This window comes from Erythranthe guttata, chromosome 5 (assembly GCF_056151865.1).
Source record: "Erythranthe guttata isolate IM_541 chromosome 5, IM_541, whole genome shotgun sequence".
Taxonomy (NCBI): Eukaryota; Viridiplantae; Streptophyta; class Magnoliopsida; order Lamiales; family Phrymaceae; genus Erythranthe; species Erythranthe guttata.
This window is the reverse complement of record NC_142537.1, coordinates 17,942,303-17,969,160: the sequence shown is the minus strand read 5'-3', so window position 1 is coordinate 17,969,160 and position 26,858 is coordinate 17,942,303. Positions and strand designations below refer to the sequence as shown.

General features: G+C 36.2%; 5 protein-coding genes across 25 annotated transcripts; 3 read left to right on the top strand and 2 right to left on the bottom strand.

Annotated features, from left to right (window-relative positions):
* Positions 1–3,086: 3,086 nt before the first annotated feature.
* Positions 3,087–5,573, top strand: LOC105967166 (GTP-binding nuclear protein Ran1A). The gene is made up of 8 exons (XM_012991752.2): positions 3,087–3,259; positions 3,374–3,443; positions 3,864–3,920; positions 4,021–4,138; positions 4,463–4,552; positions 4,647–4,826; positions 4,950–5,027; positions 5,253–5,573. The coding sequence occupies exons 1-8, from the start codon at positions 3,257–3,259 to the stop codon at positions 5,320–5,322; spliced, it is 666 nt and encodes a 221-aa protein (XP_012847206.2). The 5' UTR covers positions 3,087–3,256; the 3' UTR covers positions 5,323–5,573.
* Positions 5,574–6,634: 1,061 nt separating this feature from the next.
* Positions 6,635–11,513, bottom strand: LOC105967228 (uncharacterized). 10 transcript variants are annotated; one of them, XR_016031193.1, is made up of 8 exons: positions 11,363–11,513; positions 10,250–10,597; positions 8,993–9,551; positions 8,394–8,464; positions 7,988–8,128; positions 7,356–7,456; positions 7,208–7,261; positions 6,635–7,075 (listed from the first exon to the last, which is right to left on the bottom strand). XR_016031193.1 is itself a non-coding variant. In XM_088818125.1 (6 exons), the coding sequence occupies exons 2-5, from the start codon at positions 10,577–10,579 to the stop codon at positions 7,358–7,360; spliced, it is 1,077 nt and encodes a 358-aa protein (XP_088674251.1). In that variant the 5' UTR covers positions 10,580–10,597; positions 11,363–11,513; the 3' UTR covers positions 7,038–7,261; positions 7,356–7,357. The 10 variants fall into 10 exon arrangements, 4 of the variants coding, with proteins under 4 accessions (XP_088674251.1, XP_088674252.1, XP_088674249.1 ...); XR_016031192.1 differs by lacking the exon at positions 8,394–8,464; XR_016031190.1 differs by lacking the exon at positions 8,394–8,464 and having other exon boundaries at positions 7,356–7,404.
* Positions 11,514–12,025: 512 nt separating this feature from the next.
* Positions 12,026–16,082, bottom strand: DNMT2 (DNA methyltransferase-2). Of its 4 annotated transcripts, none has more exons than XM_012991873.2 (10): positions 15,902–16,082; positions 15,695–15,805; positions 15,020–15,113; positions 14,709–14,827; positions 14,379–14,501; positions 13,498–13,831; positions 13,289–13,383; positions 12,666–12,731; positions 12,487–12,551; positions 12,026–12,378 (listed from the first exon to the last, which is right to left on the bottom strand). In XM_012991873.2, exons 1-10 carry the CDS (start codon positions 15,971–15,973, stop codon positions 12,297–12,299), a joined length of 1,161 nt encoding a protein of 386 aa, XP_012847327.2. In that variant the 5' UTR covers positions 15,974–16,082; the 3' UTR covers positions 12,026–12,296. The 4 variants fall into 4 exon arrangements, with proteins under 4 accessions (XP_012847327.2, XP_088674242.1, XP_012847328.1 ...); XM_088818116.1 differs by having other exon boundaries at positions 15,020–15,075; positions 15,902–16,043; XM_012991874.2 differs by having other exon boundaries at positions 14,709–14,819; positions 15,902–15,985.
* A 1,359-nt stretch (positions 16,083–17,441) lies between these two features.
* Positions 17,442–19,853, top strand: LOC105967011 (ammonium transporter 2 member 5). The gene is made up of 3 exons (XM_088818115.1): positions 17,442–18,041; positions 18,549–18,834; positions 19,309–19,853. Exons 1-3 carry the CDS (start codon positions 17,442–17,444, stop codon positions 19,851–19,853), a joined length of 1,431 nt encoding a protein of 476 aa, XP_088674241.1.
* A 386-nt stretch (positions 19,854–20,239) lies between these two features.
* LOC105967098 (peptidyl-prolyl cis-trans isomerase CYP95) lies at positions 20,240–26,839 on the top strand. Of its 9 annotated transcripts, none has more exons than XM_012991666.2 (15): positions 20,291–20,380; positions 20,941–21,068; positions 21,192–21,246; positions 21,584–21,672; positions 21,825–21,865; positions 21,981–22,005; positions 22,089–22,127; positions 23,062–23,179; positions 23,689–23,816; positions 24,026–24,380; positions 24,511–24,602; positions 24,691–24,895; positions 24,983–25,579; positions 25,673–25,741; positions 26,363–26,839. In XM_012991666.2, exons 5-15 carry the CDS (start codon positions 21,830–21,832, stop codon positions 26,634–26,636), a joined length of 1,938 nt encoding a protein of 645 aa, XP_012847120.1. In that variant the 5' UTR covers positions 20,291–20,380; positions 20,941–21,068; positions 21,192–21,246; positions 21,584–21,672; positions 21,825–21,829; the 3' UTR covers positions 26,637–26,839. The 9 variants fall into 9 exon arrangements, with proteins under 9 accessions (XP_088674237.1, XP_012847118.1, XP_012847117.1 ...); XM_088818114.1 differs by having other exon boundaries at positions 20,296–20,380; positions 24,694–24,895; XM_088818113.1 differs by having other exon boundaries at positions 20,317–20,380; positions 20,895–21,068.
* Positions 26,840–26,858: the final 19 nt, after the last annotated feature.

Genomic DNA, 26,858 nt, shown 5'->3' with positions numbered 1-26,858 from the left:
GTACGTGATCGCCTCTTCCTAAGTTGGGGTTATCCCAATCCAAGGTTGGGCATCTCATCCCAAGGGTACGTGATCGCCTCTTCCTAAGTTGGGGTTATCCCAATCCAAGGTTGGGCATCTCATCCCAAGGGTACGTGATCGTCTCATCCTAAGTTGGGGGTTATCCTACCACAAATTGGGCATCTCATCCCAATGGTTGAACATCACCCTTACTTTTCAACCCCTAGCGGGTTCACATCCCACATCTCCATCCAGATTTACATCACTCTCGGATCCCTCTGATTCTTCACTATCACTCCTAAAATCTACAAATTGGGATCTAAGACGTCTCTACTAGTACCAACATCACCAATAATATTGGTAATTCCATTATTCGATGCCAAATTATGATCTGGAGAAGAAAAAAGTTGACGCTCCGCGAAAACGGGCGAAAAAGGGCCGATAACGTGCCCCGACGCGCGAATCAGCCCCACCCTACCTACCCTACCCCTCCCTTTTCTCTCTCATCATTAATCACCCTCCCATCACCTCTCTCCTCATTAATTATATATGCCATCACTTCTCTCCTCATTAAATAATGTGTCATCACACTCTCTCTCTCTCCGCATTAAATGCACCTACAAAGCGCGCGCGACCCCATGCGCGCGTTCCCCAATGCGCGCGCGTGCACGTGCTTCCAAGCGCGCCGCCTTTTACTTTGGAGCGCGCGCAACTCTCGCTATTCTCTACCCAATTACGCGCGGATTTCACCTCGCTTCACCAAATCGCGCGAGAATTTCAACGCGCTCCACCAAATTGTGCGAGCTCTCCAGCGCATCTCACCATATCGTGCACGCTCTAACACGGATAAATAAATAATTATTATTTCTCCACACCACGCCAGCAATTAGCGGTAAACCACAACACCGATCTACTCTCGACACGATTCGGTACCCTTCTCGACTTATCTCCCACATCGAATCGAAAGTGGGGGGCTTGCGAGACAACTCCCACGAGGAGCCAACTAGCTCGGTCCTACAACCCGTTGCGAGGCAACTCCCACGAGGAGCCAACTCCCTCGGCACTACAACCCGCAGCGAGACAACTCCCACGAGGAGCCAACTCGTTCGGCACCACAAATCCAACCTTAGAAACACTTAGAGATATTATGAGAATCTGTATAGCCTGGCCAGCTTGATTACTCAAATTTCTCTACTTGTTTTCGACAGGTCGTTTATTAAAACGTGGCCACGGTCCAAACATACGTACGACCCACGAGGTCTAACAAGGGGCACGATCCCCATATAAAAAAAACAAATCTTGAGAGCCTGATCCACTCATCAAGTACATCACGCACAAGGCTATATGTAAACACATATAAGCAATGCGTCAAACCATTGACAACGTCAATATATAAACAACTCCCACGAGGAGATAGCAACGCGGGACTTTTATTGAAATTGGCTTATTTGCAGCGGTACTTTCATTTCAACTTTTTTTTCAACTTTCTAAAAACCTCGAAACGCTCTCAACTAAAAAAAGTCGAAAAAAAAAAGAATTTCGTGTTTGTTTGATAAATCGACTTACCGACGATAACAAATAACATAATGGCCGATTCAGTTGACTTCTACGAGATAAAATTGAAGAAATTAGTGAAATTTCTATTTTTTTGCGGTATTTTCGTGTTGTGCAGCACGAGAACCCAATTTTTTGGGTTTCCCGTGCTACACGGAACGGAAAAATCAAAAAAAAAAAAAAAAAAAAACAAAACAAAACTAAGAACAATCGTGCTGTGAGGAACGGGAACACCAAGTTCCCGTGCCCCTGGAAGACGGAAATATGAGTTTCCCGTGGCCTAGAGGACGGGAACCATGAAAAAAATTCGAAAAAACTAATCCTAACATGCGTTTTTATCGAGATTGGAAATAAAACTTATTAAAAGTAGTAGGATATTAAAAATTTACTGGAATCGAGCCTTGTTTGCTACGGTTTCAAAGTCGAAAAAATTTACGAAATTCAAATTTTACTAGAGAGAGTTTGGGGATATGAGAGAGAAAGTCAAAAAAAAAATTAAATGAAAAAGGTACCGCTGCAAATAAAGTCCCGCTGCAAATAGTAACACCTTTAATTATCTTTATTATTATTTATTTAATTAATTAATTAATTTTCATATCACAACTCCAAAAATAGAGATAGAGGTGAAGATTTGGAATTCAGCTAAATATCTGACTCATTTTAGCTGTCACTTTCGCCACAAGACAATGCTCCGGGAAATGAAAACATGAGGGCAAAAAAGTAAATTATTAATAAGGTGGTATTTATTATGATTTCATTATAATTAGGCACTACTAGATGTTTAATTTGAAGCTTATTTTCAAAAAATAAATTATTTTGGGTAAAGAATTAGAAATTAAAATTATTTTTTCTTAACACTTTGGTGTTATAAGAGATATATTTAAATTAGTTTAATTTTATTGTGATCTGACTTTTTTTTTGTTTGATTTGCTCGAATTTTTCGATTGCAATCAACTGTTTGCATGCATGACTATGCGCTTATATTGTGTTTGAAAATTTCGAACAATTAAAGCCCGTTAAGTCGGTAACTATTAACTTTTGAATTTTAACATGTTAATCGTACAAATTTTGATTAGTATTATTCTTCATTATTAATATTATTTAATTCCTCATAAATATTTTCATAAATTTAATATTATATATGAATCTCTTCGTTTATTTGAATTGACATAAAAATAGTAATCATGACACAAAAATTATTGCATTATTTTTTCCAATCCAATTGAAGGCTGAAATAAATTATGGACTTATGGCCGGTAATTACTCTTACAAAATTAATTCACCATAAATTTACTAAGGCCCATTATCCATTCGGGCCCAGAAGCCCAACGTCAACGGTCATAACTCATTATTCATTATTAATATTAATTAATTGGAAAAAGAACAGAATATTTCAAATTCAAAAGGAAAACACGTGACAAGCACGTGACACCTCAACGGCTTTTTCATCCGACGGTTCAGATTGGGTTTTGCATCTGACGGCTCCGATCTTCGCGTTCGCTTAAAGCTACTTGATTTAGCACAAATTCAAAACAACAAAACCTACGCTATGTTTTCTATTTTATTTAGGGCTTCAAATATAAATACACATACAACACACACACAATCGCAATATCCTCACCCCTCTCTCTCTCTCTCTCTCTCTCTCTCTCTCTAAATTCTCTGCCTTCTTTCTCTCTCTAAAAGAGCAGCCGCAAACCACATGGTAAGCCTTCTTTCTCTCTGTCTCTGTATCTTTCCAATCAGATTGATTTTAAGATTTGTATGGTGTTTATGTGATTTAATCGGAATTTGATGTTTTTTTTTTTTGGATTATTAGGCATTGCCGAATCAGCAGACTGTGGATTACCCAAGCTTCAAGCTTGTAATTGTTGGAGATGGTGGCACTGGTAATTTCCTTATCGAATTTTTATTTGCTTCTGAAATCTCGTTTAGATGCGCTCTTTTTTTTTTTTTGGTTAAAAATTCGGCATGTTCGTAGTATAATTGTTTGCTGATTTGATGATCCGTAGTGTTTTTTATTTATTTTGGTATGTATCTATAGTTTTGCTGTGTTTTATGGATTGAGATTGCGCTAAGACGCACTTATTTTTATGTTAGGGTTTAGGGTTTATTATAATTCTCGAAATAGGTTTTATTTCGAGATTCGGATTCAGGAAGTCAGAATAAAATTCTTCTGCATAAATATATATATTTTTTTTATGTCATGAGTTCTTTATGTAATTGGAAAATGATGAAGAAAATAATTGTTGATTTTTTTCTATAATTTATGTGCATTGTGGCTTATGAAACTTGTTTGTATGTTGCAGGTAAAACCACCTTTGTGAAAAGGCATCTTACTGGTGAATTCGAGAAGAAATACGAGCGTAAGATTGGCAGCCTTGAACCTCTCTTTAATTATATGCATAAAGATATAGATTTCATGTATGTATGATTTTTCTAACAAACAAATTTTGTTTCCAACAGCTACAATTGGAGTGGAAGTTCATCCATTGGATTTCTTCACTAACTGCGGGAAAATCAGATTTTATTGCTGGGACACTGCTGGTCAGGAGAAATTTGGCGGCCTTAGGGATGGTTACTAGTAAGTTAATTGCATTAGCTCCCATATTATTATAATTCTAAATTTCATGATCTACTGATCTGCTCTAAGAGTGTAGTTTGCCGAGGTCTTAAATCAGCTAACTTTTCTCGGACTAATGTTTTACAATATACTTTTATTGTGTTTTGCTTCTTTCAATCTGAATTGTTGGGAATGTAAAGTTATTTGAGTATAATATGGTGATTTATTTTAGTTTTGTTTTGAATCTCGATTTTTACACACCAGTGAGTTAATACTACGTAGCTTTACTTTCTTTGAGTAACTTTTCTCGTCTTATTAACATGAAACTGATTTGAATTGCTTCAGCATCCATGGACAATGTGCCATTATAATGTTCGATGTCACAGCTCGATTGACATACAAGAATGTTCCGACATGGCATCGTGATCTATGCAGGTATGCATTAAAACATCCATCTTGCACTTTCTTGCAGTGCTTGGATCTGAGATTCACATATAACATGTATGTTGTTTTTACCGCTCGTTTTCAGGGTCTGTGAGAATATTCCGATTGTGCTCTGTGGGAACAAGGTTGATGTCAAGAACAGGCAGGTGAAGGCAAAGCAGGTCACTTTCCACAGGAAGAAGAATTTGCAGTACTATGAAATATCGGCAAAGAGTAATTACAACTTTGAGAAGCCTTTCCTGTACCTCGCCAGGAAACTTGCTGGGTATGTAGAGAAAGCTAATTGAATTCTCGAACTTTTTTGGTTATAAGCCTCTTTTATATTATTGGTTCACAAATCAACATCATCTGTATGTTTATATTCTAACATAGTTTTTTCTTGGTGCAGTGATACTAACTTGCATTTTGTCGAGTCTCCTGCTCTCGCTCCTCCAGAAGTGCAAATTGATATGGCTGCACAGCAATTGTAAATCTCTCTCTCTCTCTCTCTCTCTCTCTCTCTCTCTCTCTCTCTCTCTCTCTCTCTCTCTCTCTCTCTCTCTCTCTCTCTCTCTCTCTCTCTCTCTCTCTCTCTCTCTCTCTCTCACACACACACACACACACACAGACACATACACACATACGCAGCTGTTTGTACGCATCCTGTGTATTATATAGATGTTAAACTCACAATTCCGATTTAATTTTGTAGGCATGAACAAGAGCTTGCTCAAGCTGCTAGCCAGCCTCTTCCAGATGATGATGATGATGCATTCGACTAAGAACACAGACTGATAATGTGATTACTGGTCTCGGGTTTTTCTTGATTGGGATTCACATGGATTTTGTTTTGAAATCCTTTTTAGTTTTGAGATGATGAATACATGTGGCTGCTTTACTTTCTTGTTGAATTATTATTACCTGTGGCTTGTATTTTGTTTGCTCATGTGAAGATGTTTTTAATCTTCAGAATGTTAAAGAATTATTTCTGCTATAATCAATTCTTATTTACTTCTGATTGCTTTTGTTAAAATGTCTGATGTATGCAATGTAGTAGCATTATCTAATTCAAACATATTTAAATATGTTACATAAATCAAAGAGAGGTTTTCAAAAATGCTTGAAACATGAAAATAAGTTGATAGAGTTCACATAGCTTATTGTAGGTTGTTTTGAAATGATGAAATTCTAACCCAATAAAAATACAAAAGTTATCAGTTAATTTAGGGTATATTACAAACACCCCCCTGAGGTATGGTCAAATTACAAAAAAAACCCCTCTTGTTTGGATAATTACATCTACCCCCTCAGGCCTCAACTATGATTTTTTCTTACACCTCCACCCTTATGGAGCCAAATTCAACATAATCATCTAGATTCCGTAAAATGTGCTCTAGTTTGTACTCGTTTTGTGTAAAAATACAGTTTCCGATGCACCACAAACTGATATATACAAGCTAAAAATCACATATTATGATCATCTTGCTTCATAATATAGAGTTTGAATGGGATAAAACGGGTACAAAAGTGATAATATTCTATATAATCTCGAAGATTCCACTAAATTTAAGGAGTTGAGGGGTGGTTGTAATTATCCAAACAAGAGGGGTGTTTTTGTAATTTGACCATACCTCAGGGGGGTGTTTGTAATTTACCCGTTAATTTATTGATACAAATATTGTTTCAATTTTTGAAAAGTCCGTAGTTTCACACCCAAACAGGCATAAAATAGCATGTTTCACACCCAAAACGGGAGCGGGACTGCGGGAGCAGAAAAATATCCCAACATGGTCGTGTGTTGTTTCACTTATGTTTTTTTTTTCCTTTTGTTTTTTAGTTAATTAATGTGAATAAATAAAATAACATTGTTTTTATTTTTAAATGTTTAATTAATTAATTATTAATTGGTTAATAAATAAATAAGTAATTATTGATTAATAGTTATGTAGTAATTACCTAATTATATTAATTGATTATAATTATTGGTTAACAATTTTTAATTGATAGTTTATGAAGAATAGTTAATTAATACTTTTTTTATTTTTTAATAATTACAAAATTAAAAAACAAAAAAAAAAGAAAAAGAAACACAAATTGGCGCAACCTTGAGTTCTAAATATCAACTCAAAGAGCTCGAGCTCGCCAAAACAGCTAGGCTCAACTCATTTACAATCCTAGATTGTATTGTACGCGAAATTATATCTAACTACTTTTGATTGAACTTTGTGACATCTTATGTTTGTTTTTTGAACTTATCAAAAATTCTGAAATTTTCTCAAGTCTGAGAATGCGATCATAAGATATTTTTTATGGAAAATAATATAGAAGGCATACAGACAACCTCAATTGCTCTATCTGATGATCACCTTCACATGATCCCAAAAAATCAATTGCCAAACAGGGCTCTAGCGATTACCGGTAACACTTGGAAGTTTTCAACAATGGCTGCTCTTTCAGACATCGATTTTATCGAAGCTTCAGAATAATGGATGTCTGATCTTTCCCAACATTACATTACACATACTTTACCTGCTGCTGGTAAACCAGTTTCATAAAATTCAGTATATAACAAATGAATTCTCAAATATCAGAAATATTAATGAAATCTTATCATGGAACGAGATTCGCCTAAAGGAAAGACGAATTTTGAATTTCATCTAGACCTACTTGAAGAGGTGTTGGCTGCCATACGCAAACAGAGCGACCCTCCTTTCTCAGCATCTGTACCCAATAATATTTCATGAATTGCATCACTATACCAGCATTACGAAAAAACTGTTATCTTAACACAAAAACACGGGATAACCAAACTCACCTCTACGATTTTTTACCAAATGTACAAGCCTGATCCACAGCATTTTGTACTGCAAAATATTCCTCAGGAATCCAGGTGAGCCAGAATATTCCTCAGGAATCCTAGTACATTCTTAAATTTGTTTGGCATACTCACTTATGAATTGTTAATCATATAACATAAAACATGTCATTTCAGGACTATGCAAACAGTTTAAGCATGTCTGTATGCAGCCAGCTTCTTTCAATAATTTGCCCAAATATCAGTTCTACAACAATGTCAAATATACACAATTGATTCTTGGAAAGAAGAAAAAAAACAACGGGGACAAGATACTTCTTTATGAACACGTAACGAGATCGTCGAAAACGAATATTTTGTGGATAATTTCAACCATCCAACTTCTTTATTCTTTTACACTGTCATGTTTTTTTGTTGCTAAGGCAATGTTTAAAAACGACAGAATGAAAGTATAAACCATAATATAGAAAAGATAATCGAGGGGAAATAAAACAGATCAAGAAAAGCGTATATAGAGATCTTGATCTATAATATGTAACAAAAAATTGGTTATATGTGTTGCTATAAGTCCAGTTAAGCCTGGACTTACCAAAAAAGAAAAAATAAGATACTGTAGAATAAATTGTCGATACCAGGGAATAGCCAAAACTGTAGCATTTCTTTGAAAGTAGACGAGTGAAATCGTCCAAAGTTCAATGCCAAGAGAAAAGGCACCCTGGCATCATCATCTATAAACCATTGGAAGCAAATGATGCATGCCTCCAACTGTAGCCCTGGAAAATAAAGTACAGGATTTAAGTGTGATCAATAACATTCTCAGACAACACATTTTCTGCCAAATTTGAACGAAAGAAACCAAACTTATGCATCGATTCATGAAACTTCTGCATTCTCAGAACTAACAATATGCAACTCTAATGGCTCGTAGTCATGACAGCATTCTGTAACAGTGCTTTCATATATGTAATAGTACAATATAGTTGTACAATATTCGAGAAAATAAATAAACACAACTCGAGTTCGTGAAAGACATCTTACACCAAATGGAGCATATAAAACGTTCACTGCGTCATCACTCACACACAATGCAGCTTTTATGTTACCATTTTCTGAAATACCAGAACGGACAAAAAGACAAATTATAAAAGAAAACAAAAACAGACACAATTTAAGTGGATACATCATTTCATTGGAAGAAGAGTCTAAAGTAATTGAATAGGAATTTGATACATGTCTCTTAGTTACAAACTGCCAACAGCTATACTTAGAAGAAACCTAGACAAAAGATACAAGGTGTAACATTCGTGTTCCTCTTGACATTTTTGTGAACAGAAAAAGCAAAGTCTAGATCCTACTATAAACCATTTAGTAACTAAATGATTAAAGAACATTTAGTTACTACTAATCAATATTAGCAGTTTTAGTGGAAATTAGGTGCTTCAGCTCTTTCAAATGTTCGTCATTTGAAATGTAGAGCATAATACGAAGATTTGTCAACATTGCTTCCTGTTCCCAACTTAAGGGACCAGAAGCATACAAAGCTTCAAGAGTGCTGCGATAAGCATGCAACTCCAACTTACGTATAGTTGCCTCTAACTCCTCTTTTGGAGGAAAAAAATAGATTTTTTTTCTCTTACCATAAGATGACTCAGCATCACTACAAAGGTTGTCTGTATCTTGACAATGCATGGGAATAGATTGACTACAATAGTTTTCTGGGATCCGGTTGGTAACACTACAACTACCAACAGAAGAAGCATCACTGTCACAGGTACTTAATTCAGGACTTGCAACGCCAAAAACATCATTTTGTTTTCCCATCTTCGTTCTATTATATCCATTTGATATAATGTTAAAGGAAGTATGCATGTTTTTTTCACCCGAAATTTCTTTTGGGTAAGCAACTGCATCTACCTTTTCGAGCACCGGTGTGGCAACCACTCTATGTTTCAGCATAGAGCCTTCTTTTTCGACTGCTCTTCGTTTTTGTGCGTTATGTGCTTCAACAATGGACGAACCGTAGGGAGACATCCTCTTTAGGGATCTTGAAGAAATCACGTGAGCTTCCTCAATGCGGCAATCTTTTTTGGATCGATTTCTGCCCATTACTTTGAATTGTGAAACCTGGAATCTCGTCTTTCCACAGCGATTTGAGGTTGATGGTTGAATGGGCATTACATCACATTCCTTGTAACTCTGGAAACAAGAGAAATGAGGAGATCAGAGAGAGAAAATTTATCAATTAATTGAATCTACATAAACTTCATGGAGAAAACATATAGGCATAATACAAATATAAGCAATAATATTTCAAAAAAAAATTACTTTTAGGGTAAAAAGGTTACTCCTTTGTTTCAAATTAAGTGTGGTTTAGACGTTCCAACACACGTATTAAGAAAACTAATAATATGTATGAATCTTAGAAAAACAAAGCATATAATATGACTAAAATGTCCTTCCCACTAATTCTATTCATTAATTGCTTCTTTAGTTTGAGAGAATGAATGCTTATAGTAATCTAAGAGTAATAAGGGCAAAATCAGAAAAATAGTAAATACTGCATTTTTGGAATTCTAAAATGACAAAATAATATGGAAGAAAAAAAATTCTCCAAAGCGACATTAATTTGAAACGGAGGGAGTATCCTCAAACTCAACAATTAAATAGAGCAGTTATTCAGATGAGAGCCAAAAGCAGAATCAATCAAAAGCATTCCACAAGAGAGAGAGAGAGAGAGTTAAACAAAAACCAACAAACAGCATAAATTGAGAACAGTAAACAAAATGTCTAAACATTCGTTGCTAACTTCAAGTGAAGACCTCTGTGTAAATTTATGCATGGGAAAAGATTCAACTTATGCAGAAAGAAAGAAAAAAACAAAGAACGAAATTTACCTTCTTCATTAACATCCATTTATCGTCGTGACAGGCTTGTCTCATTCTGATATTCGATCTATCAATAACTAAATCTTGCGAGCACGCCCCAAGCAGCCTTACTAAATATTGATTTTGGAACTTATTCTTTTTTCTTAATACCAAAATATTCAAGATGACAGCAATCCTCCAGGTATTTTGGTAAAAAACCTCAACAATGTCTCCGGCAATGTAACTCTTCCCCGCAATACGATCACTTGCAATACCAGGTGTTACTTTTTTGGTATGCCGCGGAACTAAAACCTCTTTTCTGTTCATAACCTCCAATCCGTCACCTACTTTGAATCTCATCCAACAAATATCAAGATCCTGTAACAAATAGAAAAAAAAAAAAAAGATTTAGAAAACGGCATATAAATTTGAGAGCTTATCAAACACAGGAGTAAATTGGGGATAAATTAAAAAACTAAACCCGGATTTTACAAAGTTGTAGGATAAATAAGTTATTCAAGCAATATGCTGCTTTCTTAACCAAAAACTGAATCACGCGAAAACTTTATAACAACAGAGGCTCGAAGAACAGCAAGAACTGTATATATTTTAGATCTCTCAAACTAATAACAATATATTCTCTTATCTACGCAAGTAACAATAACTACATATATCACCCCAAAAAAATGTATTAAAAGAGTCCATTTCTTATAGCTGCCCGTAAAATCAGAAAGTCGTCGAGGATCAGCTCATATCACATGTTCTTCTTCTTTTTCCTCTTTTGTGACAGTTAATCCTTTCAAATTTACAAAAACAAATAATCAAAATATAATTTCAAATTTAAATAACGAGTTATCACTGGAATTCAAAAACGAGATACCTATGTAAAAATTTCAAAAACATCTATAACCTTCAAACAAAATTCACTGGGAAAATATTAAGTCTGCACAAAACGCCGAATAAGAAGTAAATTGAACAGAATAACGACAAAATTAGAATGCAGACTTCTGATGAACAAGAATTCCGACAAAATCCCCAATTTAAACAACCAAATTTCGATTGATTCAGAGATTCAAAGTATCGGGAATCAAAACCCTAAAACTGAAAAATAAACAATAAGAAAAATAAAAAAAAATCACTGACCTTTTTTTCTTCAAATTAGAGGAGAATATAGGACCACAGCAGTCGGAATTAGGTGGTTTTGATCTCTGATGCTCTCTAAAAAACCTCCTTTGATTTTCAGTTTTATGATCTAGGGCTTGTATATTTTGCTTGAGGACAAATAAATTGGGGCAAAAAATATATATATAATTAAATTTAATTAACATAAATCCGGGCGGAGGGTACAATGGGTATTTCAGATGTATTGGTTTGAAACTTTAATCAACACCAGAAAAAATAGGGGGTGGGCAATGCACGACAGTACGATACTACCTAATATTCTGGCTCACGCGACTCCTCTTGCCGTGTGATCCACTCTCTTGTTTTCACCTAAATTACGTTGCATGAATGTTGGGGTGCATTTTGAAAATATATACAAATTCATTGAATTTGTTTGGAATAGAATAAAAAATTCTATAAAAATCTATTGAATTTGTATTGAATGAGTCAACTGAAAGAAATTCAAATTCATAACTCTTATTTTTAATTGTTTTTTACTTTTCTTAATTAATTATGGTAAATTATAAATATCTTATCATGTATGTTTGAACTAATTTCTCTCTTATATAAGTTTATTTACAAGTGTCAAAGATTTGAGGTTAGTCAAATACATTTCAATTATTGACTAATACTAGAGACACTAAATTTGATACGGAATTTAACAATTCGCAGCCCAAATCTGATTTAAATAATATTACTTCACAGAAAAATGAGACACTTAATATCATCCATACTTTGAAAAACATTAAAAATAAAATAAAAAATTCATCATCCACAAAAGAATTCGATGAGGCCAATGGCTTAGATTATGTGGGCAAGAAGAAATTACAATCGAGAGCATTCGAAAAAGAATGAAACTAGATCGATCGGATAACTTAAAAGATCCATAAAACTACCTAATAAGATTGTAGCAAGGCTATGATTGTTGATGAGTAAATAAATAGCGCAATAGCGGTCCCACCACTCCGACGCTCAAGCTGTTTCCGAGCAGAGCATAACTGCAAGGCATTGTATCGGAATATGAAAATTTATTTACGACTGCAGCCTGAGTATTATAACATGAAACGAGTGTCCTAATATTACGTCAAGTAAAGATAGAGACATACCGTTGCCTTAGGCTAACATGTTGTGGAAATTCGAAGTCCTCTGGAAAGGAGTGTAGATTGGCTACCTACCAGTGGTATTGAAGATTACACACTTGAGAAAACAAAAAACGAAGGCAACAAAACCGGACTAATAGCCAAGAACTGAATGATATTAGAAGAAATAACAAAGTCATGCATACCTCTCGGGGTGTGAAATATCGAAGGCGAAGCTCGTGCAAGGAAGAAGTTTCGTTTTTCATTTTTCCCTGCATAACAATCAGGTTGCATGACAACATAGTGATAACATCTAAGACTTATATTAGCAACAGAAATCGAACAATTCAGATACAAAGCTGAACTTCAAGAAATCTACTTGATGAAATAGTATCACATATTCTTCGAGTTACGAAGAAGGTTATTGTTTCTTAATATATATGCTAAAGATATACATGCGTGCATGTTTCACATACACTCGTACAAGCAAAACTTAGTATTGATATAAGTATACTTGTGTGCATAGAGAAAAATCAAACGACATAACAACAAAAATGCAGTGCATAATGATTTCTAAAATTCTTTTTCAGAATGATACTTTCGCCACTAGAAGATCTCTCATCATTGAAGGAGACAAATAAAGACTAACTCATGGGTTATCAAATATCAAGAACATGAAAATAATAGTTTATGGGCTTTACGGGCCGGGCCAGAATGACTGCTATAGTATTTTGGATGATAGTTCAATAGAAACTCAAGTGCAAGCAATAGCCAATATGAAGTTCTCAAATATATGACGGAAGTTGATCAGATTCTCATGCAGACCTACCGGAACAGTTGCCAATAGAGAACCTGTGCCCTTCACGTATCGAAAATAACTTTTGGTGAAGCAACAGCAGCGCTTCGATTCAGGGAAAACAATATCTACAATCTATCATCAAGGAATATTTTCAACAGTGTAGGAGCTCCAGAAATGGATTTAAATATGTTGACAGGGCAAAGAAAGTTTTTATTAAAAAAAAAAGGAGATAAGGATACCCATAGCGCTCCCCCATCTTTCTACCAGGCTAGAGGGAACTAAATACTTAGTTGAAGGATCAATGAATTCATTTCCTTCTTCAGAATCCATCAACATTTCAGCAACGTTAGGGGGAATATCATTGGATTCTGAAGTGACTTCGTCTCTGTTTTTTTCCATTTCCAGGAAATGTTGTATAGGTTGACAAGTTTCAATTAATTTATTCCAATATGAAGGTGATTCGGTTTCTTCACTGGTCACCGTGCTTTCCTCATACCCATGTATATGACCTGGATCCCGCAGAAGCGCGTTGTTGAATTGTGCATTCTGGAAAGACAGAGGTTTCCGTTTCGCCTGCAGTTTGTAATGCATTAGAAATCATATTCTAATAAATACCTCTTCAATTATCCACCAAATAGTGAACGAATACAGTTTATGCATTTGTTTTAGTTCGTATTGGCAGATATATCTGAACAAGGTAGAACTTGGAAGCAAGGTGGCTAGCCACAATACATACTAATAAAGCTGCAGTGTAAGTTGACGCCTAAACAATTTAGGTGGACAATTATAGTCGATTAGATTACCAGGTAATCTATGCAAAAACTCTTAGATTTGCTAGATAGTAATGTTAAAAAATAGAACCAAGATCAGTCACAAAGGAAATGCACCGAAATGAAACCTCATTTTATTCCAGAATCTACTCAGAAGAACTGGATATATAAATTTATAAATATAGAGACGGAAATGATGCATACAGAGAAATATCAATATTAATGCAGAAAAATGGATGGATAAACAATGCTTGTGTGTGTGTGTGTGTGTGTGTGTGTGTGTGTGTGTGTGTGTGTGTGTGTGTGTGTGTGTGTGTGAGAGAGAGAGAGAGAGAGAGAGAGAGAGAGACCAGACAAAAATAGCGAGGCCGAGAATATGGCACGCCGAACTGCAAAGGGCTTAGAATAAATTCTTGCGTGTCAAAATGATTCTCTCGTAACATCTTAATCATCTTTTCATGTGTATCAGATGTCTGCAACAAACAATTACAGAACGGCGGCGGAACTGGTTAGAAGGGGAGGTGCAACAATCATCTTGAATATATATATATTAATCTATTTAAAAAGTACTTTTTGGTGTGAATCTAGAGAGACACAAACTTGTTCTGAAGCTTGATTTAGCAAATTTGATGATTGAATCTTATCCACGAAAGAAAAAGGCATATGTAGAAAAAGCAAACCTCAAATCCAACAACATTCTCCACAAATAGCATGAGTGGAGGCCGTGAACTTTGTGGTATAAGTTCAAGAATGTTCAGAAACGAAGTAGCTCTAGCATCACCTGAACCCTTCTGGAGACCTTAATAAAAAGAATCTTAAGAAATCCACAGTTGAACGGAAAATAACTAATCCGAAATAACATATAATAGAACCATCATACAAATCACTTAAGCAGAACCCATAACAGAGAGAGAGAGAGAGAGAGAGAGAGAGAGAGAGAGAGAGAGAGAGAGAGAGAGAGAGAGAGAGAGAGAGAGAAAGAGTCGATCACCTTGTCGTGTGTAAGGCTGGCAAGGAGGAGATAACAGCCACACATCTGCCTCATATCTGTCGAGGTCAACAGCACTCAAGGACTGAATATTACCCTACTTACCAAAATGAAAGCAGCAAAATCAGTTATGAGAGCAGCATGACTGATATTGATATCACGAACCTTCCGTATACGAATATTTTTCAGCTTAAACTAATGCCCCTAAGTTCCAACAGGGTTTGAGTAACTAGAAAGACTCAAACTAAAACAAAAAATAAAATCACTTCATAGCTCGCGAACCAACTTACCAGTTTAAATTATACCTGCTCATAAACATATATTTGTGACACTAATAAGTAACATCAAATTTTTCGGTAAAGAGCTCTGGCTCAACATAGTATCGTAGCTGACCGACCCCAAAAGTTGTGTTCGAAAATCGAAAGTGGTTCTCAAACTGGAGGTTAATGAGCTTAATGCACTTCCCCTTTTGCAAATCCACAGTTAGTATTCACTAAGTAACACACTTGGCCATCTTACAACTTTCGTTAATTTCTAATTCACATTATCGAATAACAAATTTAAGTGCAGAATCTTCCCCCCTTAAGAAGTATGAACTTGAGGAAGTACATTCAACTCAATTTTCGGAGTGTAACTGCATACAGAGAAAAATCAAAAAAAAATAAAAAAAAATGGTACCTGGTGGGGACGGTGGCCGAAATTGTGCTCGTAAACATCATTTGCGACGTCGTTTATGTCGAATGCTTCCACAACCACTGCATCTACTCCCGCCTTCATCAATGAATACCTCTTCCAAAATCACAAAAAAATAAAATTCAAGTAAAACAATTGTTGATTTAAGTATATACGAAAAGAAAAAAAAAGAAGAAGTTTGAACTAGTTTACCAATCCGCCGATGCCGCTGTAGAATTCCAGTACCCGCCATGGATTCGCCTCTTGCTTTTTTGAACCCTCCATTAGTGTTAATACAGCGGTTTATGGGGTTAAGCGGCCTTTTGCTCCGTTTATTTTGTTCGATGAAGTTTGCTGAAAGTCGTGTTTTGTGACAGCGTTTTCAGTTAAAAGCGCAATTGCTGGATGGTTTTGATTTGGGTAAATTACAACCAACTCTGAGGTATTCATCCCTCTAATTTGCACAAATTGTACATTTGACCCACCATGTTCACAAAAAATACATTTGGTCCCTGAAGTTTACATTCAAGTCAACTCTACTATGATGAGAAAGACAATATATATGTATTGCATAACTTTAATTGTGGAATTCCAAATAAAATTCCAAATATTTATATACGAAGAAATATATTTTTGGGTATAAACATCTTAGCCTGAGCCAAATTAAGCCTGGTTATTAGTATTATAAAATAGTTATAAAATAAAACTTCTTAATATTAATATTGGATATTAGTGAGGTAATCTATTAATAATTACTAATTAGCCTACATATAAGATACCAATGTGACCACAAAGATCCAAAACCCACCCTCAACAAACAAAAACAATTGATATTTCCACAAACAATAATTCAGCTTCCCCATACGTGTATTTTTATGCATAAATAAAAAAGGGTAATTACTAAAGTCCAAAGTTCATAATTTATTAGATGTTACACCTAGTGAATATCTCGAATAATTATTAATCATTGATTTGCACATAATAATATGCACGCACACTCATATATATATATATATATATATATGCTTAGTTGAAAATTATTTCATCACATCAACAGTTAATAATCATTGGGTATTTTTTATCGGCTAGTCATTTTCATCCATGGATTTACATTAAAGACATCCACATATAGTTCATGATTAGATTTGTCTTAATTGTGATTAGTTCACCTAATTAATTACCCATAGTAAAACCCGTCTGCATGCCTACATGCAAACAATGTAAAACGAAAATCTTAAATAAAACAAAATATAATATACATATAGACAACAATTCAAAGATACCATCAAAGAGACAGCTTATCGTGGGAATCAATTCAAAACATTTAATAATAAAATAATATAATAAATACTAAATTACGAAAACCCATAAACTTAGGTTAAATAGCGAAAAATACCCCATACCTATCCATAATAACCAAAATCATCCTATGATTAACTGTTGATCGAGTTTTTTAACAAAAAATGTGTACAGTTTATTATACCTTTTTGTTTAATAGGTAAGAAATAAAAGAAAATTTATGAAATCGTGTAAAGTCTATTATGAAATCAAAAATAAAATCCATAAAAAATCACACTGTAAGAAACTGATGTAAGACAGAAACAAACCTTAGGGGATTTTTAGTAATTACGAATAGATGGAAGTAGTTTTTGTAATTTAATCTAACCTCAACTTATATATATAAACCCCCCATGCAAACTTTCTTAATACACCAAATATTCATTTTCAAGCAATCAAGAAAATAAAATCAAAAATGGCTTCTTCGCCGCCTCTACCACCGAACCTATTCACCGACCAGGCAAACCCGCCGTGGATGAACAAGGGGGACAATGCGTGGCAGCTGACCGCGGCCACCCTGGTCGGGCTGCAGAGCGTGCCGGGACTGATAATCCTGTACGGCGGCGCCGTGAAGAAGAAGTGGGCGGTGAACTCGGCGTTCATGGCGCTCTACGCCTTCGCGTGCGTGCTCGTCTGCTGGGTCGGGTGGGGCTACCGCCTCTCCTTCGGCGACAAGCTGATCCCGATATGGGGCAAGATCAACGTGGCGCTCACCGAGCACTACCTCCTCGAGCAGGCCTTCTCCGGCAAGTTTCCCAACGCCACCATGGTGTTCTTCCAGTTCGTGTTCGCCGCCATCACGCTGATACTCATCGCCGGCGCCGTTTTGGGGAGGATGAACTTCTACGCGTGGATGCTTTTTGTTCCTCTCTGGCTCACGTTCTCGTACACCATCGGAGCGTACACTATCTGGTCCACCGGAGGATGGCTCGCCACCGCCGGAATGATTGACTACTCCGGCGGATACGTCATCCATCTCTCCTCTGGAGTCGCCGGTTTCACCGCTGCATACTGGGTACGTTGTTGAAAATTGCAATTTTGGTCCTCTTTGTTGGTCTATTTATGGATTTAGTCCTTTAAGTTATATTTTTCCAATTTTTGATGCAATAACTTTGCAAAAATACTATATTTGGTCCTATTTTGCATGATTTTTTATTTTTTATTTTAGGATGTGACGGCAAATAATCTTAGACGGATTTTATATATGTGGACGCTTGAAAATTATAAATTCGACATATAACTCACCCTTGATAGAATTTTGATTATGTGAAAAGATGTTTTATATATGAACTAAGTTAGATGAGCATTTGTAATTTAATTTTACGCATCTATATAAATAAATTTTAGCAAGTTTGTTAGCTAAATCACTAAATTAACGGGTAAATTTTGAAAATCGAGTGAAATATGACCAAAAAAGCTAATTTTGTGCACTTATTGCATGTAAAATTTAAATATGACAACTTAAACGACATAGATGTCAGATGATACAAAAATTACAGGTCCCCATTTTTTTGTTTTGTAGGTGGGCCCTCGTTTAACGAAGGATAGGGAAAGGTTTCCTCCGAACAACATCTTACTAATGTTGGCCGGAGCGGGGTTGCTTTGGATGGGGTGGACCGGATTCAACGGTGGAGATCCTTACGCTGCTAACATTGATGCATCATTGGCCGTTCTCAACACTCATGTGTGTGCTGCTACTAGTTTGCTGACGTGGCTTATACTCGACATCGTATTTTTCGGGAAAGCTTCCGTCATTGGAGCCGTTCAAGGCATGATCACCGGCCTAGTTTGCATCACACCGGCAGCAGGTATATTTTTATTTTTCCAAGTTCAGTTATCATGCACTCTTGCAGTTTTTATATTGGTGTATATTGGAACCGAATTTTCGAATTCCACCGATTTCGACACAAATATTTCCAATATCGGAGTCATATTTTATATATGAATTTTGAAAGCTCCGATTTTTCCGATTTCTTTTACACAAAATTGGAATATATCCATTTTTTAATCACCGCACCTAAAATATAAACTACATAATAATATTGGTTTATAAGTTCATAGTTATTTTGCAAAAAATCCGAATGTTTTCCCCTAGAATTAAACTTATAAACCAATATTATTATGTAGTTTATATTTTAGGTGCGGTGATTAAAAAATGGAAATTTATATCCAAAAAGTTTCGATTTTGGAACAAAGTTTTTTTTCATTCCAATGCCCAAAAATCTTATTTAATTTCCGAATTTTGCAATTAAATAAATATAAGTTGTCTTTCTTGATTGTAGGAGTTGTACACGGTTGGGCGGCGATAATAATGGGCATATGCTCGGGTTCGATCCCATGGTTCACCATGATGGTGGTTCACAAGAAATCGGTGATCCTCCAAAAAGTAGACGACACAATGGCCGTTTTCCACACCCACGCAGTGGCCGGAACCCTAGGCGGCCTCCTAACCGGCCTATTCGCTAACCCTAAATTGTGCAATTTGTTCTACGGAAAATACGGTCAATACGTTGGCTTATTCTACGGCTTCCAAATGGGGGAGTACCACAACGGATTCAGACAAATCGGGCTTCAACTAATCGGCGTGGTCTTTATTGTTAGTGTTAATATCGTCACGACGAGTTTAGTGTGTCTTGCAGTGAGATTCATTGTGCCTCTGAGAATGACCGAGGAGGATATGGAGATCGGAGATGAAGCTGCGCACGGAGAGGAAGCGTATGCTATTTGGGGACAGGGCGATAGAAACGAGAACTCTCGTTTTTCGACTTATAACGATGTCGAAATAAATGGATCATCCAAGGCTAAAGGGCATGTTGAGATGACATGATAGTAAACATATGTGTTTATTTTGGTCAAATTGATGCTTCTTAACATTGAAACAAATAAAGCATGTTGCCTTTGATTTTATTTTCAATTACAAATTTGATTGTCACATGCAAACTTCCAATTAATAAACTTTCGCATTAATTAATATTTTCAATTCAAATATATATATTTTTACTAATTTAATAAATATATTTTAATGCATTAACAACTATTTTTTTTTTTTTTTCCTTAATTTTTAGAACTATCACATTTCTATTAGAATAGCACAAATATAAAAATCGAAAAAGAAAAAGAACAAATATAAGCAAACTCACACCTTAAGGCTAAAATTGTCAATTTGCAACTCAAGTAATATTGTAATGTAAGGAGGGGCAATAAAGTAATTTCACCCAGCAAAATAAAGAAAAAGAAAAATGAAAAATCAAACGGTGCCGTTTTAGTCTAGGTTTTTTCACACAAACATAGACGCTCTTTTGTCGACACGGTTCTGTGGAGAAGAGCTGTTCTTCGAGCTGCATCGTTTCTCAGGTGAGCTCAGCGCTTTAATTTTCTTCAATTATTTCTTCAAAATTGTTTGTTCACACTGTAATCATTTGTATTGCGGTTTTTCCCTTTGAATTTATCTCTGTTTGCTGGGTGTTAATGAGTTTTTTCACGGTAATTGCTTCTTCTCTTTTTCTTCCCTTCACAAATCTATGCTGATGCAGTTGTTTGGCGATTATAGAGCTGATTTGAAAGAATTCCGTGTTTCGTGGGGGAAAAATCTTTTGTTAGGGTTTAGGGTTTCGGGTATTTTTCAGGGTTTGTAGCTGTTCACTAGAATTTCGTATGTGTCTGCCATTTTGATTATTGATTTTTTTTGGTTAATGTTTTCTCACTGCATTGGGTTATATTTGTTAGGGTTGCTATTTTCCCTTTTGATTTGGTCCAATTTGAATCTTAATACAGCATCATGAATTTTACCTCTGCGCTTTCTTGGATCTGATAATGTTGAAACTGTTATTTACCATGTGCTTATTCGAGATTTTTTTGATAACTACAGCAAAAATTGCCTGTGAATCTACTTATGCTGCCTTTTGATTTGACAGTCGCATAAGTTAATGATGTTATTGTGAGCTAGTGAAGTTGAACGATGGAGAAAGTGAATAAGAGGAAACTGCTAGTGTTTTTGGATGTCTCGGTTGATGGAGATCCGTTTGAGAGAATGATTTTTGAGGTATCGTGTTCTTCTATAATGCATCGATTTGCTTGTTGTACCTTCTAAAAAATTTAACTTCGTTCTCAATATATTGTTGAACTAAAACATATGTTGTGACTATAATCCGTTCCCGCATTGCAGCTCTTCACTGATGTTGCTCCCAAGACTGCTGAAAACTTCCGTGCACTTTGTACTGGTAAGTCTGTTCTGCTTTCCATTTGCAGATGTGTCACCCTAACATTCTATTTATGTGGTCTTACTAATTTCTTCAGTTTCTGTAGCTTCTTTATCTTTTTTTCCTTTCATGAACCTTTCACGATTGGTAGCATTCGAACAAGTTTGAAGGCGGTCTACAGAATACTGAGGCTTCTGTGAATGGCAATTTTTTTTGGCCTTGTCGTCATACAATAGGCTAATAAGTTCTATTCGGAAATATTGTACTTAATATTTCAAAACTTGATGAGTCCAATCCCTTTTGCCGTGTCATATATTCGATCATCTTCACCTCATCTTTAATTTGCCCATTTCTTCAGGAGAAAAAGGTGTCAGCGTTAAAACTGGGAAGCCACTACACTATAAAGGGACCTTTTTCCATCGCATTATCAAAGGATATTTGGCTCAGGTATGTTTTTTACTTTTTCATTTTTCTCAATTAAATGCCAGAAAATATTAATTAAATATGATTAATTTGCTCTGTCCCCTGGGTTGGTTGAGCATAAATGAGATGTGGTCTATGCCTTTTAGTCAGCTATATCCTTGTTTATCTGTTGACAGGGCTGATGGTCACGACTACATTTCATGTGATTAGTCTTAAGGTTGTGCTTACAGAGCTGTCCATTCTTATGATTTACTGAATGTTGGTGTAAATAGCCTAAATTTCAATATCGTTGTAATGAATACTGGTTTACAGCGTTTTTTATTTTTCTGCAGGGAGGGGACTTTCTGAGGCAAGATGGTATGTTGTGAGGATATTACTATTACAATGAACCTGTGTTCTCTTTTGGAATGATTTAGTAAAGTAAGTTTTTAATTTTACAGGTACATGTGGAGAAAATATATATGGTGGAAAATTTCCAGGTAAGAAGCTTTTCTTAGTTCCACTTTTATTTACTATTTTAGCTGATCATCTGGTTAGAACTGATAATCACCCACATAAATTCGAAATTTGTTTATATCTGAAGACATAAAAAACTTCAATCTATATGATAAGATTAATACTGAAGTACACAAAGTTGTATGATCTGCTTTTGATGCTCCGAATTGATGTTATGTATTGAGATAGATATGCCTTGTTTAATCAGAGACCTAGAACAATTTATTTGAATGGTTCTGCTGTTGCTGGTTGGATTTGTCCCATTGATTTTCTCCTGTTCTATGTTATTAGCTGCCCAACAGCCTACCAGGAGATGGTACGGGAAGCTTATGTACAAATTTTATTGCAGTGATTTGATCATGGTGGGACTTCTATTAACTTGCTTTCCATCTTCTTGAAAGTGTTCGTGCTTTCAAATCTTAGCATATATGGGCAATTACATTGCTAATTTCCGTGGGCTTCTTGACATTGAAACTTGGGTTAGCACTTAGCTCACATTTCATTTTGTCTTTATGGTGTAGTTGAACTCGCTCAATTAGTAGTGGTGAGCTAGTTGCTTTTTCGAGATTTAGTTTGTGATGTTAGAAATGTGTGGTTCATTTGATTCCTTACGAATGGTTTCTGTAGAATCTTCGGTTCTCAAAGTTGATCAACCTCCATTATATGCTTGTCAATATTTTGTTCTGAAATGAGTTGAAGTTGCATGGAATGTTGTCAGTACTATTTTCTTTATCCAAAGATCCAATGTGGCAATGAATGCTGGAAGAATGCATCTTGTGATGTCCAAATTGTAAAGGCTCTGAAAATGTAACAGAGTATATAGGATTTAAAAGAACATTATATAGTAGATAACATTTTGTTTTCTAAGTGTATTCAGTAAGGAGCAAGCAAGTACTGAAACTGTCAACAATTTTTCAGATGAGTATCCCAAACTGAGACACAATGGCCCTGGCTTGTTATCTATGGCAATTGCTGATCGTGATCAACGAGGCTCTCTGTTCAGCATCACCTTTGACGCTGAACATCATCTTGATAGGTTTGTTCTTATATTTTTTCCACACTTGATTTGATTTTTCTGTGTATTTGTTAAATTTTATTTTGAAATGCACAAGTTCTCCTAACAGAGGCAGCAACGCCCGTTTCTCATCCATAGTGTTTAGCTCTAGAAATATTTTTATACTTGGTATATCTTATTATTAATCTCAATGGATATTTCACAAGTATTTCGCTTAACTTATAAAGTAACCTATAATCCAGACAATTTTATCTGTTCTGATGTGTTCTAAACTTGTTGTGGTTACACCCGTCTTCGATGTAACTTTTTTATTGTAGTATCTCACGTCAATAATGTCGAATACCAGTCAAATATATTTTCCTGTTGTACATGAGTTTATACGATTAATTTGAAAGTTGAATAGTTTTCTAATTGACAGTAATTTTGAAGCACGAACGCCAGTCTTCGGACTTACTATTTTGCTCTGCTTGGCACACATGATATTTTTTATGCCTGTATGACAGTTGTTTGATTGGCTATCTGGTCAACAGGAAAAATATTGTCTTCGGAAAACTTGTAGAGGGAGACGAAGTGTTGAAAAAGATTGAAAATGCCGGAGATGAGGAGGGGAGACCTGCTGTGATTGTGAAAATAGTTAATTCTGGAGAAATACATGACGGTAGGAAAACCAAATTGCTCTAATTTTGCATATATCTATCTGATGGAATATTTAATTTAAGAGCATTGATTTAATACCGTATTGGCTATTAACTGTAGTTCATATTTATTTTCTTATAACTCGAGCCGTGGGATAGATCTTTTTCATTTTTAAGGTGGCGTTTCGTACTGTTTAATATATTCTGAAGGAATAACTTTTTGTTTGTACAGATGCAAAGAGGAGTAATAAGAAGTTGGGGAAGGATGCAATAGAGGAAAATAATCATGGGGTGAAACGCAAGGGGAAGCACAAGAAAACTTCAAAGAAGAGGAGAAAAAGAAGAAAAATTTACTCATCCGAATCTGAAAGTTCAACAGATACTGATACGGACTCTTCAGAATCTGATACTGATTCTGACTCAGACACTTCCTCGTTGAGTGACACTAGCTCTTCAGGTGATGACAGGCGTAAGAGGGGGAGAAGATCTAAGAGGGACAGGCATAAGCGTGGGAAAAGGAAGAATAGACGTCATGAAAAAAAACGCCGTAAGAGGCGGGATAAAAAGTCAAAACATAAATCGAAAAGGTAACAGAAGTGTACTGCTTGTAGTCTCACTGATATTTTAGATTTGGGATTATAATTTATATGTAGTGGAAACTTTACAAAGCTTTCTCCGTTCATGTTCCCTAACATTGGTTTTGTTGAAATATTTTAGGAATAGCATCTCCGATAGTGAGACTGGTGGTAAAAGTGGAGGTAGCTCTCAAGATGATGTTGCAGTTGGTGATGTGAAGCATAAAATTTCTGGTAGATAGTAATTCTCCTTTACAGTTCCATTTTTTCAAAAAAATCTTATAAGTTATCTATTCTTATTATGTTATGTGCAATCTCCCAGAAGGGAATTCATCTCCTGTAGTTGAGCAAACTCCAAAGATTAATGATAAGAAGTGGGAGGGAGCTATCTCAGACAGAGAAGATCGCGAGTTCCCCAAGGAAAATGGAGATCATCCGAGTAATGGTATTGATATGGGAGTGGACTCTGCACAAACTGCTGCTGGTAGACACCATTATGCAGTAGATAATCGTCCAAGTAAATCCAGGTTGGTACTTTCTTTTAATTACCAATTTCCTTCTACGGTTATCTTTATTCACCAGATTATGGTTATATGCTGGACTGTTAATGACAGGAGTCGAAGCGGAAGCCCTGTAAGAACGAGTACTAGTCCTAGGAACGCGGTCAGAAGTCCAAGTCCGAGTGTTAGCAGAAGCCCACAGCACATCTCTGGCAGAAGCAGGAGCAATACTCCAGCTAGGAGTGGGGGCAGCATAAGCCCCCGGCCCCGCCCCCCAGCTAGGTCTCGTTCTCAACGAAGTCGTAGTAGAAGTGCTACTGTTTCTCCTCCCAGAAGAAGAGTTATTCGAAGCCCACCCAGAAATTCATCCAAGAGGTCATCGCTGAGGTCAGCAAGCCGCAGTCCGGTGAGATCCTCCCGAAGGAGCATAAGCAGAAGTCCAGTTAGGGCACCACCTAGGAGAAGCCCAAGTCAAAGCCCAAGTCCAAGTCCTGTAAGGGCACCTTCTAGAAGGACTAACCGCCCCAGCCACTCTGGCAGTCCTGTAAGTGCAGGCCGTAGGGCAAAAAGCCCATCAAGAAGCCCTTCGGTTGATGGAAATCGAATTAGAAGAGGAAGGGGCTTCAGTGATCGATTCACTTTCGCCAGGCGTTCACCCGATCGGTCTCCTGTAAGGCCGTACAGTTACGGTGGTCGAAATGACCGCGATCGGTAAGAGAAATTTAAACCTTTTTCAGACCTCTGTACACTGTTGAATTGTAATTTTTTCGATTGTTAATGTCTTTATTCTTTAATATACGTTAGATACTCAAGTTACAGAAGATCATCCCCTAGGCGTTACAGGAGTCCACCTCGAGGAAGAACCCCTCCCAGGTCTGTGATATTAAATGGATTCTTTCGTCTTTTTGTCAACATTCTTGCATCACTTTGTCATGTTTCTGGGTGTTGTAACTTTTCGTTGTGGATATTTGCAAACAGCCTTTCACAACATAATTTTCCATGGGTTTATCGGGTTCTTATATGCTGGTTATTTAAGTAGAATCATCAGATGATGTTAATAGACATGCCAGTGATGCAAAAACTTCTGTTTGTAGGACAATCAAAAGTTGGTAGTGCTTGGCATTAGTAGAATATGTCATCTAAGGCTTTATTTGGAGGGGGATTTCAAATCCATAATAACGAATCCGTCCCGATTTGAGTTCATTTTAAATCCATTTATTTCAAAACCTTCAAACAAACGCACCCTATATAGGCGTCCGCATTAAAAGAGTTGGTACTTAGCCTTTACCATTAAACTAAAGGTCCAGGGGTTATGCCCTTCCCCTACTTCTTCATGTGTAACAGGATTTGAATTTGTAAAAAAGAAAAACACCAGGAGTATTTGATTATTAAGTTGTGAAACTGCTGAAATTTCAAGACTAATTTTCTCTGTATTTTACACACACCACACACACATGTATACACACAATTCTGAATAAAGTTCGTTGCTTGCAGATACAGAAGCAGGCGAAGTAGGAGCCGCAGTCCTAGTGTATCTCGTAGTCCAATACGATTTCGTGGCCGACGCTACAGCAAGAGTCCGATTCGCAGCCGATCTCCGGTAAGGCGCAGGTCACCTTCTAGGAGCAGGAGCCTTTCAAAATCTTTATCTCCGAGGCATTCCAGCAAAGTCAACCCAAAGTCGTCACCTTCTGCCAGTGCTAGCCCACCTCGCAAGACAGGTCTCGTCACTTATGGAAATGGCTCACCTGATTCTAGTCGGGATTAAAAACAAAATGTTTTTTAATTATAGTTTTTCCTTTGCTGTATTGTGATCTGGAGAGTACTTTATTTACATGAGTATTGTTTTCTCCTTAGCTTAGTTTATGAGTATGTGTATGGGAGCAATGGTGTTTGAGGCATTAAGCAGTAGAGTGTCTTGTTTGCGAATTTTTTTGACGGTATATGTGGAAGCGGTTTACATTATGGCAATGTTTGGATTCGTTTAGGG